The sequence below is a fragment of the Anthonomus grandis genome, chromosome 8, assembly GCF_022605725.1.
Source record: "Anthonomus grandis grandis chromosome 8, icAntGran1.3, whole genome shotgun sequence".
NCBI lineage: Eukaryota > Metazoa > Arthropoda > Insecta > Coleoptera > Curculionidae > Anthonomus > Anthonomus grandis.
The window spans coordinates 19328372-19342140 of record NC_065553.1 but is presented as its reverse complement, the minus strand read 5'-3'; the positions used below and the strand labels follow the sequence as shown (position 1 = coordinate 19342140).

The 13769-nt window shown below is 34.3% G+C and overlaps 1 protein-coding gene across 2 annotated transcripts in view; it reads left to right on the top strand.

Annotated features, from left to right (window-relative positions):
• The window catches only part of LOC126739940 (splicing factor 3B subunit 3), a 46237-nt gene that overhangs the window by 816 nt on the left and 31652 nt on the right, over positions 1 to 13769 (top strand). Inside the window, exon 2 of one of the 2 annotated variants that reach the window (XM_050445770.1) lies at positions 9541 to 13354. The exons of the other annotated variant lie outside the window; for it this stretch is intronic. Within the exon in view, the coding sequence (XP_050301727.1) occupies positions 9641 to 13291 (3651 nt within the window). The 5' untranslated portion in view covers positions 9541 to 9640 and the 3' untranslated portion in view covers positions 13292 to 13354. Of the gene's footprint in view, positions 1 to 9540; positions 13355 to 13769 lie in introns of those variants that run through there. 2 annotated transcript variants of the gene reach the window in all.

The following is a 13769-nucleotide window of genomic DNA, read 5'->3' as shown; positions in this document are numbered from 1 at the left end:
TATTTTGACATTTATATATTTTAATCATACCTCAACGAATTATAAACTCAACCCAACTTTTCTGAAAACTGCACTTAAAATTATGGAAAAAGGATATAATTTCTACACTAAGATGTGAGGATAATTAAATTTTTGACTGAAATATAAATTGTCAACAATTCATCTTTCAATGCTGTTATGGTTGGGTTAAGTTGGAAGTACACACATTTTAACCCTTTTTTTCATAATTTCAGCTGCAAATAAATTTTAACAAATATATATTGTTTTTTTTGGAAGAAAAGAATGTCTATATGAAAATTTGCTCTTTCTGCATCAAAATACTGTTTCTGGTAAATTGGCACATAGTTTAAGCCTTCTTCCTTAATTTTAGGTGCAATCTTTAACAAAGTTACTTAACTAGACCTTCACTGAACATTGTTAAAGTGATGTTTCAAATCTTAAAATAATACTAATGTTGGAATTATACTAGGTACTATTTCTGGTAATTATTTACAATTCAGTTTTTAGCTTTTTTACCAATAAACAGGATATTTCTTGTTTAAGCACTTTGTGTTGCTTGTAATGTTTATAGATGTGCTGGCAGAAACACGCATTTGCCTTTTTTTGTAAATTTTGAAAGCCAATTTTTTTAATGGAAATGACAACCAAACTTACAGCATTTCAAGTAAATGACACTAATTCACCAAATTTTTTTTTTTACAAATTTCTTTATTTTTAAACATTACAATCATATCTTTACAAAACCAAAATCCTTAAAACAGTGCCAATGCACTGGTACCAAGGATATGTAACGTTCAGAGTGTACAACAACCTTAACCATATATACAGATATATTAAATATACTATAAACCTTTTAAAAAAAAAGAAAACGAAACAAATCAAAATCCCTGACGATGTCAATTACATCACTACCCTTATAAATCCAATTAAATACCTACACTAAGTGTAATTTTAGATATTTTTCTTTAAGTATATTTATAGCAACCAAGCAAAACGAAAAAATAAAAAAAAAAGAAAAACTATTCTAATATATGACTTAAAAGTTTCGCTGTGAATTTTTCAACCGAGTCCATGTTCTTAATGACTACATATTTTCTCCATTTTCCTAAAATATTAAGTCTTATCTTTATAAATACTCTACAAAAACAAAAAGATCCAATAAAATCGGCAACATTTTGTAAAGTCTTCATTCTGTTAACTGTCTATGTAAATCTTTTCTTCTTTTATTAAGGTGTAATTATGTATGTCTCAGATTACATTGTTAAATGATTGTAAACAGTTCCTTAAAAGACATGGTTGCCATGATTGTCTCTTCTGGATGGGATGGCATGGGTTGAGTTGGGTTGGGATAGGATTGGATGTGTTGGGTTAAATTGTTTTGAGTTAGGTCGTCAATCACATGGGGAGCTTCCCGATGTGCTTGACATTAATGATCCCTCTATATACTTAAAGCAATAAATCAGAGATAATTAAAGGCGATAAGACCTCAGGTCTATATTCAGTAAAAAAAAATCTTTCAGCGCCAACAGTTTTGTGTTTTATAAAGACAGTAGACAAGGCTTAGAGAAATTTTCTTATGGTAGTGATATAGCAAAAAACTGTTTTGTAAACTATCACAAAACAGTTTGTAACTCATGGAATTGGCTAAAACACATGTTGCTAACTACACCCATTTATTCAACATCATTTTTATAAGTCATAAGGTATAAGTATGGATAACTTGTAAGGTTGACAAATTTCACCTTTTGTACCATCTTGGGCAATACATGATGGCATATGGCAATAACAGCTGATAAGGTTTATTAATTTTTCTTTGTGATAGATAATAATTTTAGATTTCTAGTTTATTTTACAGCCATATAAATAATTTTTAAAACAAACAAAAAAATTTGCCATAAAAAAAGTAGTTTGTCCAGGTAATTCATTAGCACTTGTAGTGGGTTAATCTTTTGGTTACCTACAACTAATTTAAAGGATAGATACACCAAATAAAAGAAATATGTACTTAGATTTATTATTGTATTGTTGCACAAATGATAAAAGTGTAGAATTAAGTCTAGCTAGTGAGCAGGAAATTATTAAGAGTGTTTACAACAAACAGAAATTATTTGGTTTATTTTATGAAGATTTTTACTATGATTTTTAAAATGCAAATTACTTGAGTTTTGATAATTATTTCTCAGGGACAGATTGGGCACAGTGTTTATACAACCAGGACATAAATTTATCCTTGAAGGTTTCTTTTTGTGCCTTTAACCAAATATAAAACTAGTAATTATCTTAAGTGGTTTTCTGCTGAGCTTTCTACTTTGTCATTAAAATATATAACATGAAAAACAATAACATGAATAATTTGTCTATGTAGTAACAAAATAATTTGAGAAGTGTAGTGAGTTTTCTAGGTTGCCTAAGGAGTGTAGACCTGTCAAGTATCGGCAGCAGTATTTAAGTAAAATGGATCATTAATTCAAAGATAATCCTAAATACTTTTGGAAATACATATCAGATTTAAAGATTAATTACTCTCTTCCTCAAGACATCTTTTACAATAATGAAGAACCTAACAATGGTGAATACATTGATTGCACTATTTAAAAACTACATCTCGATGACTATGATTGTAAAACAACAGGATCTAGAAATGTTTGTCAATCAAAAATTAAGTCAATCAAATAACATTAAATTTAGGGTGTTACATAAGATATATTGTGATATAAGTCTGATGTTAATAAATACTGGGATTGTAAAATGAAAATATTGATATTAAATTTGGAAATGTAATATAATTGTAAAAGTTATGAATTATCATTTTTCAATCTGTTTGATATTTGAATTCCTGTTCTTTAATACAAGATTACATTTTCATTACACATCTCACATCAACGGAAAAGAAAATTATATAAAGAGATTATTAATTATGAATTAAAATATAATTATCCTCAAACGTATATGGTAACAGGTGTGGTCATAAACCCAGAGATGTCATAAAAAGCACATCTTAAGAAGGAGCTTTTAACAATGCTTGTACATTTTTGTAACTTCAAGCTTCTGGTCTTCATTTAGTCAGATGCAGAGAGTTGTTGATAGAAATCTGCATTTCTTCAACTATGACATAAGTTAAATAACACAACATTAATCTATGCAAAAATTAACCATCACCTACCTATACAATCACTAATCAAAAAAGAATTATATAAAACTTGGCGAAATGGAAAGTCAAAGTTAAATTAATTTTCATTAATATGAATAGGTTTGGTTTTTACTGTTTTAAGTTCTTTGTAAGTGTTTCTGAGAGCTCTTATTAACGGTTTTTCAGTAAATTTATTTGAATTACATAAGTTATAATTTTTTTATGTAATTATTATATTTGCACACTATGTATGCAAGTTATTTCTTCATTAAATTTATCTTTACATAACAGTTACTTACTCAGTTTCAAATATAACTAAACATTTTTTAGACATTTTATTACATCAATTTATTCCTAATCAGCAAAGATTCTGGTATTGGAAGACAAACCTATATTTATATCATAAGTTAAACCACATTAATATTACAAAAACTGTAATATAATTATGTAAAATAATTTTCTCATCAATTTTACATATTTGTTTGGACTGTTCTGTCTGAACTCGAGTAGGTAAATGGGTTTCAGAGAGACACAGATCAACAGTGTGTATTGTCTCAATGGCAGTTAAAATTGATTTCTAATGGCCTCATTCTGAATCATTTGAATTCTATTCTAGGTGCCCCATAAGTGCTCCAAACATTAATTAATAAGATGTCTTAAGATATGTATGCATTTAAAATAAATGTTCAATCAGAATTATTTAGGTATGAGTTAAATCTGTCTAAGGCTTCTAGCACTAGGACAATCTTAACAACCTTCTCAATAGTCCAGACCAATTAATTTACCATCTAATATAAGGCCTAAGTATTTTGTCGTAGACACCCTTGAAATCCATATACCATTATTTTTTATGTTAAGTTTACATTTACACTGTTTATAGATGTATACTGCTTTTGTAATAGGTTACCTAATAGATAATAACAGTGTTTTGACACAAAATAAGTAAATTTTTTTCATTTTATGAAAAATGCTGTTTGTCTGGCTTTACAATACAAATAAAATGTCGTAGCATTTATTTTTTTGAACATAGCTTTTGCCTATGAAATTGTTGATTGTGAAAACACCCACATTGACCAAGGTATGGTACCTTGGTCAATGTGGGTGTTTCTGATAATTGTAATTTGATTGCGTTTTTTGAAAGTTAACTCAAGAGTCTTTAAAATGTTGGGTTTTGTATAGGGATCTACAGAAGACCTTTCAAACCTTTTAATCAGGCAAGTGTATTTTATTATGTATTGGTCAGACCTTTGTTGAAATATGCATAATCTGTCTGTAGTTCACTATGTGTGCCATATCCATAAGCTGGACTATGACTTTTGAGATATTCCATTCAGTATATTATGGTAATTAACCAATTTACAAAATAAATATAGCATAAAAAATATTCAATAAAATTAGATTTTATATCGCAATAGAGCACTTGAAGTATTAGTACTATCATTAAATATCTAGCATAAAAAACAGATAATAGGTAACATCAAAGTCAAGATATAAAATTATATTGCACTTAAGCAGATTTTAAAATTCGTTTGAAAAAGTGAACTCAGAGAACAATGAAACAAATCTATACTGACACTATTTGAGTTTCACATCATTCTATCCAGTGCAGAGTTTTCACCATACAGTGTTGTTCAAGGTAGAATAATCTAGTCTGTCTAAGCACTGTAGTAGGAGGAACATTTAAATTAAGCTGACACAACAACTCAGGAGACTTTATTGCATGTTAAAAATCTTGTATGTTGTGACAATATCGCAGTTTTTACGTCGAGTCTCCAATTTTTGAATGTTCAGCAATCTATATATTTCATTGTAATTAATATCAATACAAGGAATACTAAGCTTGTAAGCAATGTATCTTATGAATTTACATTAAACTTCTTCTAGACACATATATATTTAGCATAATAAGGTGACCATATACATGAATTCAACTCAAGTTGACTGTGAACCAATGAAAAATACAGAAGTTTGATGGAATCAATACTGCAGAAATTATGAGTATGTCTCGTAATAAAACCCAACATTTTGTAAACCTTATTTCACAAGTTTTCAATATTTTTTGAAAAAGTTAGTCTGCAATCAAAAAGCACCCCAAAATCACGTATCTCTGATACCTTTTTAATAAGTGAACCCATTAGATGGTACTGATGGAATGGTGGACTAAAACTCCTGGTAAATTGAATATATTTGCATTTTTTAGTATTTAGGACCGTTCTATTGTTGCACTATAATTCAAATTTGTGAAGATCAGAACAAAGTTCATGAAGTGCCAAGTTACTGTCTATAATTTAATATTGTTTGCTTTTAATATTGTGACTAGTTGCATAATAGGTTTTCCCCTTGTACTCTTCAGACTCATAGACAGAAATCTAATTAATCTACATAATTATTAATGGGGTGGTAAATTGCCCTCATCAACTATGTTCTTTGCCCTGTAATGGCAACCATAATAATTTTCTTTCAAGAGATGTGTGAAGTTAAGCAATGGTCTCCAAATCTTCCTTTTAGTGTTTCTGAAAGAAGCTTTGCGCACTTTACTGATGAATATTATATTAATGAGGAATAATAGAGATGTTTCTTGCTAAAAAGAAGTAGAACTGATAAATGATTAGTTGGTTCTACTTCTTTTTAGAATGAAGCAAAAGACCATTGAATATTATAAGCATTTTTTGAGGTTCGCTACGATTTACTAAAGAACATGGCTTAAGAATAAATAAATAGCTTATTTATGATACCCAAATAAACTCATACTCTTGTGTATAGAATTCTAGTACGTGGATAGGCTGGACCCGAATACCACTATTTTCTAGTCTTCTAATAGAAATTTCAACTGCTTGCATTTGATTTAACTTACGGCAAAAAAAACATTTCTAACAGCCTGATATGAAAAAGAAAGGTTTTACCTTTAAAGTGACATAAAATTGAGCGCCAAGAGCTTCACATTTCTAATGTGTTTTTTTTCAGGGTTTTTAGAACTTTGAATGAAGTGTGGAAAATTCATTTATGAATTTAAAACCACATGGAAAGATCTGCGTTCAGGCTTAAACAAAAAAACATTAGATACTCAAGCAATGACAAAGATATCACAAAGTTATATTTTTTTATCGACTATCATTTTGAGGACTGTACCAATTCGTGTAATAAGTGATTCATGTAATAAGTTCTGACAGGCATCTTTCTGGTGCATTTAAAGCTAATAAATCTTTCTATATTTTATCGCTAATAGGTTACTAAAAGATGGAATCCCAACATTTGTTCTTAAGGAATGCTTGTGCACAATTGCAAGACCAATACATATTATTTTTAAGCCATTACTTCCCCCTGAAAAAAAAGTAACCAATCAAAGTTAGCAAAATTTCTGGATTGCCTCGTTAGTAAGAAAATAAGCTGGAGTTCTAGAACTATTCTTAATCTGGGTTTATAAAGGACAGATCTGCTGATGTCACTCAGGTTTTGTATGTTAATCATGTAAACAATTGTGTTGGGGGAAGATCTCAGGTTGACTCAATCTATAGAGATTCCTCTATAGCTTTTGATTGGGTCAATCATGAGGGCCTCTTAGAAAAACTAAAGGCTTTAGGTATGCTGATCCTCTTCTTCAGTGGATATCTGATTTTATTGGAGGGAAAACCAAAGTGGTCAATCTATGTGTACCATTAGGGATACCACAAGGTTCCCATTGTGGCCCTGTATTGTTTTGCATCTTAATTGGAAAATTTTAAAAATTACAGTATTTTATTATTTGCGAATGATGTCAAACTCTTTAGGAGTATTGAGTCCTTGAGTGATGCTGTACTTCTACAAGAGGATCACTCAAGGTACATTTATGGAACTATCTGAAATAGTTGATTGGATGCAAATATTTGGTATAAATGATTTTACATACAGGATGGCTAAACAAAACGACGGCCATGTCGGGCTCGTAAAGATTTTAAAAAGATAACGCTCGAACACGTCAATTTAGATTACCAGGGGGAAAGATTTTCAGAGTATAATACCACCTCCATCTGTCACCCTTTACCCAGGGTGGAACTAACCTCAAAAATTTTATAGAATAGAATAGTGGCTCGAGTTGGGTCAAGTTGGAAAGGTCTTCGGATTCTTTTTACGGCTATACCTAACTTACAGGATTTTACTTCAGCCGGTCTTAAACAATTGACTATTTTAACATTTAATACAGTTTTTTGGAAAATAATCACAATTTTTTGTTAAACTATTAATAGATAACAATCATACATAAACACAAGTCCAACAAATGCTGAAAATGGCCACCATTAACCTCCATGCAATAATACAGATTTTGTTCTAATCGACGTCGCACATTTCATAGCGTATCAGGAGTTATCTGTTGGCATTCAATAGTAATTCTTCTGTTGAAGCTGGTTGGGTAGCAAAGATTTTACTTTTTATGTGACCCCACAGAAAAAAATCCAGAGGTGATAGATCAGGCGACCGCGCTGGCCATTCAACAGCCTCTCCGTCCAATCCAGCAACCAGGATAGTTCTCATTTAAATAATTGCGGACAGCTATTGCGTAATGAGGGGGCGCACCATCCTGCTGAAACATCACCTCGCCTTCAACGTATTGATTGTTATTTCTATTTTCAATAATGTTCGTTATTGCCGGATCGATAGCTTCTTGTTATAACCTGAGGTACATATCCCTATCAAGATTACCGGGTATAAAAAATAATATGATCGAATTTTTGGGGATGTTTAGTATGTCCTTCTTGATAAATGTGTGGATTTATGAAGAAGTTTCCGACCAATAACGGCAGCTATGACGGTTTACAGTGCCGTTTAAGAAAAACGAACATTCATATGAGAAAAAAATTTTAAACACATAATTGGGATTATTTAATGCTCTTTCACTAGTTATTTCACAGAACTCCAAGCGCCGATCCTCATCGTCTTCATTTATTTCATGTACCAGCTTAATTTATATGGGTAAAAATGATCACTTTTTAGAATCCCTTGTATACTTCCCAGATACAGAAGCTAACTGTCGAATGCTTAGTGTAGGATCCATATTAACATGTCCCGAAACCACAACCTCTACAGCTTCGTTCCTTACCAGTCAACATTCCTTTTTTTTATTGGCCACCAATCCTGTTTTCCTGAATTTTGTAATTAGTTCTATGCCATACTTTCTTTGCACCTTTTCTGTTTTCTTCACGTCCATTGAAAAGTTCCGCTGTTCCGCAGAAAATTACTCCACTATCTCTATTCTCTCTTGTAGGGTATAAACCATTTTGACTTTGTTTGACACGATAAACTAAAAATCAATTATCCGATTTCACTCTGACCAAGTTGAACTGATAAATAATAAGTGACATTAATATTTATTTGTATTTTGACATTTTTATTTTTTCCCTCCTAAACATCGATTTGAACAAAATCTGTATTATTGCATGGAGGTTAACGATGGCCATTTGTTGGACTAGTGTTTATGTGTGATTGTTATAAATTAGTAGTTTGACAAAGAATTGCGATTATTTTCCAAAAAACTGTATTAAATGTTAAAATAGTCAATAGTTTAAGAACCGCTGAAGTAAAATCCTTTAAATTAGGTAGGGCCCTAAAGAGAATCGAAAGACCTTTTAAACAAGGTATAACTCGACCCACTGTTCCATTTAAAATTCACTAAGGGATGACAGATGGGGGTGGTATTATACTCTAAAATTTTTTTCACCTAGTAATCTAAATTGACGTGTCCGAGCGTTTTCTTTCTAAAATCCCACCGTGTATATTTGATGTTTTGAGAAAACAGTTGATTGTCTTGTAAATTATACATGGTTTAAATTAATGCAACAGCTTCTTGTTTTATTATAGGCACTCGCCTAGTTACATTAATTATTATTATTACTTTCATTTATAGTTCTGTAAACGCATTTACTACCCAAGTTAAAAAAACAATTACATTTTCAAAGAAAATATTATATATCCACAACATTATTAACTTTCACAGAAAAAAAGGGTTTTACTTATCCTTTATGTAGAGAGGTACCATTTTTTATTTTACAGGTAGATAATATTTATGACCTAACGAAAACCTTAAAATATAATAAACCTATCTTATCTCTGTGCGGTAGACCTTTACCTTTTTAAGAGGAAATTCAAATTGTCCACTTGCACGTTCTTTCGACGAGAAAAAAATTTTGCTGTGTAGAGAGTGGAGTTCCTTTGTTGAGAAAGTGTTTATATGTAGTTAAATCTCAAGATATACTTGTGCTTGGGTTTGTTAATCAAATCAGTGATTACATTTTATAGTTCTACCGAGAATTCACTCATAAGCTTGGTTCTTGAAAAACGGTAAGTGAAATTACTGAAGATATATTTGTTTTCATCGAAAGAACGTGTTTTGGGCTATTAAAACCTAATTTACTAATGCCTCTTATTTTTTTTTGCAGATGCTCCTAAGAAAACTACAAGCGGCATAGAGTTCATTCATTATAAGTCAAGAATCCCAACACTAACTACATATTATCAACCTACAAATAAATAACCACAATGTATCTATATAACCTTACACTTCAAAAGGCAACAGCCATCACACATGCCATTCACGGGAACTTCTCTGGTCAAAAAAGCCAAGAAATCGTAATCTCTAGAGGCAAAAGCATAGAATTGCTCAGACCAGACCCAAATACTGGTAAAATGCATACTTTGCTAACCATTGAAATTTTCGGAGTTGTAAGATCACTGATGGCATTCAGGTTGACAGGAGGTACAAAGGACTATGTTGTAGTAGGTTCTGACAGTGGCAGAATTGTAATTTTGGAGTATCAGGCACAAAAAAATTTGTTTGAGAAAGTCCATCAAGAAACATTCGGAAAAAGTGGCTGCAGAAGAATCGTTCCCGGTCAGTATTTAGCCACAGATCCTAGAGGAAGAGCCGTCATGATTGGTGCCATAGAAAAACAGAAACTGGTATACATTCTTAATAGGGACGAGCAAGCTCGTTTAACAATTTCCTCGCCCCTCGAGGCTCATAAAAGCAATACCTTGGTGTATCACATTGTGGGTGTAGATGTTGGATATGAGAACCCCCTATTTGCTTGCCTCGAAATTGATTATGAAGAGTCGGATATTGATCCCACTGGGGAGGCAGCTCAAAAAACTCAACAGACTCTAACTTTTTATGAATTGGACGTTGGAGTCAACCATGTCGTAAGGAAATATTCAGAACCTCTTGAAGAACACGCAAACTTCTTAGTAACTGTTCCCGGAGGAGACGATGGACCTTCAGGAGTGCTAATTTGTTCAGAAAACTACCTCACATACAAAAACCTCGGCGACCAGCACGATATCCGTTGTCCCATCCCGCGAAGAAGGAACGACCTTGATGACCCCGAACGTGGAATGATATTTATCTGTTCAGCAACGCATAAGACAAAATCCATGTTCTTTTTTCTGGCACAGACCGAGCAAGGAGATATTTTTAAAATTACTCTTGAGGTGGACAATGGCATGGTTACAGAAATTAAGCTTAAATACTTCGATACAGTTCCTCCAGCTACTTCCATGTGCGTCCTAAAAACAGGTTTTCTATTCGTCGCTTCAGAATTTGGAAATCATTATTTGTACCAGATCGCTCATCTTGGTGACGACGACGACGAGCTCGAATTTAGTTCTGCTATGCCTCTAGAAGAGGGAGACACATTCTTCTTTGCACCCAGGCATTTACGAAATTTGGTACTTGTAGACGAAATTGAAAGCTTATCGCCCATTTTATCCTCGAGAGTGGCCGATTTGGCAGGCGAAGACACTCCGCAATTGTACATGCTTTGCGGTAGAGGCCCTAGATCTTCTTTAAGGGTACTAAGACACGGTCTCGAAGTTTCCGAGATGGCCGTTTCCGGCTTACCGGGTAACCCGATCGCTGTGTGGACTGTAAAAAAGCGAAGTGACGATGAGTTCGACGCATTCATTATTGTATCGTTCGCCAATGCAACCCTAGTACTTTCCATTGGTGAAACTGTCGAGGAAGTTCACGACAGTGGTTTCCAAGGCATCACGCCAACCTTGGCTTGTCATGCCTTAGCGGATGACGCTTTGGTTCAAGTATATCCGGATGGAATACGTCATATTTGTGCAGATAAACGTGTTAATGAATGGAAAGATGGCAAGAAAGCTATTGTAAAATGCGCTGTTAACCAGAGACAAGTTGTCATTGCTTTGGCTGGAGGAGAGCTGGTTTATTTTGAGATGGATCCCACCGGAAGTTTGCATGAGTATAAGGAGCGTAAGCGGATGAATTCTGACGTGCTTTGTATGGCATTGGGCAGTGTAGCTCCCGGTGAACAACGCTCTTGGTTCCTAGCAGTAGGTTTGGCCGATAGTACCGTCAGAATTATATCTCTGGATCCTGCGGATTGTCTTGCTCCGCGTGCCATGCAACCTTTACCAAGTTGTGCAGAATCCCTTTGCGTTGTGGAAATGGGAGGAGGAAGAGAAGGGGATGGGCCTAGCGATCAAGCTGGAAGCACCCTCTACTTGTATATCGGTCTGCAGAACGGTGCGCTGCTCAGAACGGTCTTAGATCCCGTAACTGGGGATTTAACCGATACCAGAACAAGGTACTTGGGTTCTAGACCCGTAAAACTATTCAAAATTCGTATGCAGAACTCCGAAGCTGTCTTGGCAATGAGCAGCAGATCCTGGCTTAGCTATTACTACCAGAGTCGTTTCTATTTAACACCACTTTCTTATGAAAGTTTAGAATATGCGTCTGGCTTTAGCTCTGAACAGTGCCCGGAGGGCATAGTAGCGATCTCCACAAATAAACTAAGGATCTTGGCGTTAGAAAAGCTGGGGGCAGTGTTTAACCAAATTTCGTTCCCTCTTGAGTACACACCAAGAAAAATTACTGTTCATCCTGACACAAACAATTTAATTATCCTCGAGACTGAACACAATGCTTATACGGACGAAACTAAAAAGCAAAGGCGGCTTCAAATGGCAGAGGAAATGAAAGAGGCAGCAGGAGAAGAGGAGCAGGAGCTCGCGAGAGAAATGGCCGAAGCTTTTCTTAGCGAAGACCTGCCGGAGAATATTTTCTCTGCACCTAAAGCCGGACACGGTATGTGGGCTTCACAGATTAAAATTATGGATCCAATATCTGGTACCCTGCATAATATTATAAAGCTAGAACAGAATGAGGCTGCAATGTCGCTTACCTTAGCCAAGTTTCATGGACAACCCGAGCACCAGTGGTTCTTAGTTATCGGTATTGCCAAAGATTTTCAACAGAACCCTAGAGTGTGCACGCAAGGATTCTTGGACACCTATAAAATTGACATGATGTGTAGGGAGCTGGAGTTGGTGCATAGGACGCCAGTAGATGAGGTTCCTATGGCATTGTGCGCTTACAATGGCAGATTACTGGCTGGAGTGGGTCGAATGCTAAGGCTTTATGACATGGGAAAGAAAAAATTGTTAAGGAAATGTGAGAATAAACATATCCCCAACGGAATTATTAACATTCAGGCCATGGGTAAGAGGATTTTTGTGGCGGACATTCAGGAGAGTGTGTTTATGGTGCGGTATAAGAGGGCGGAAAATCAGCTAATTATCTTTGCTGATGATACTCACCCCCGATGGATTACTACTACTTGTATCCTCGATTACGATTCGGTGGCCACAGCAGATAAATTTGGTAACATTGCAATTATGAGGCTGCCTCCCAATGTTACAGATGATGTAGAGGAAGACCCGACAGGCAATAAAGCATTATGGGATCGTGGCCTGTTAAATGGAGCTTCACAGAAAGCGAATACCATTGCGACCTTCCATGTCGGAGAAATGGTCACTTGGTTGCAAAAATGTACCCTTATACCTGGTGGTAGCGAGTCGTTGCTTTACACCACCCTCTCTGGAACTGTGGGTGTTTTGGTGCCGTTCACCTCGCACGACGATCACGACTTCTTCCAACATTTAGAGATGCACATGCGTAGCGAGAATCCCCCTTTGTGCGGCAGGGATCATTTGTCCTTTAGGAGTTACTATTTCCCAGTGAAGAACGTTATTGACGGTGATATGTGCGAACAGTATAACTCTTTGGAGCCGGCCAAGCAGAAAAGTATTGCGGGCGATCTGGATAAAACTTCTGCTGAGGTCTCGAAGAAGTTGGAAGATATTAGGACGCGATATGCGTTTTAAGATATTCTATTGGTTATTTTTTTTTAAGATGTTTTGCTATTAAGATTAAACTGTTCGATGGAATGTTTGTTTTAGTTTATACTGTGGGAGGACGAAGATGGCTATATTTACTTGTACATATTTGTGTGTAATATTTCCATGCTGCATATTAATCAATGTTTAATTAGAGAGGAAATGTTATTGATTTTTTCCGATATGAACAGACATCCGTTGTCCTAGACGATTTCTCGGAACTATAATAGTGTTTACTTCTTAGGCTAAAAATAAACATTTCATTGCCATGAGATCAAAGTGTTATGCTTGACTTAGTTGCATTAAACATTGAATTATTTACTTCCTTTCTCACTAATAAGACATTTAATTTAGATCAGAAAGAATATTGATAAATTGTAAGCAAATACAACGCGATACTTCTCAAAAACAAACTAATATAATGGCAAAAAGTAATTATCAAATTATATAAGGTATTTATTCGTAT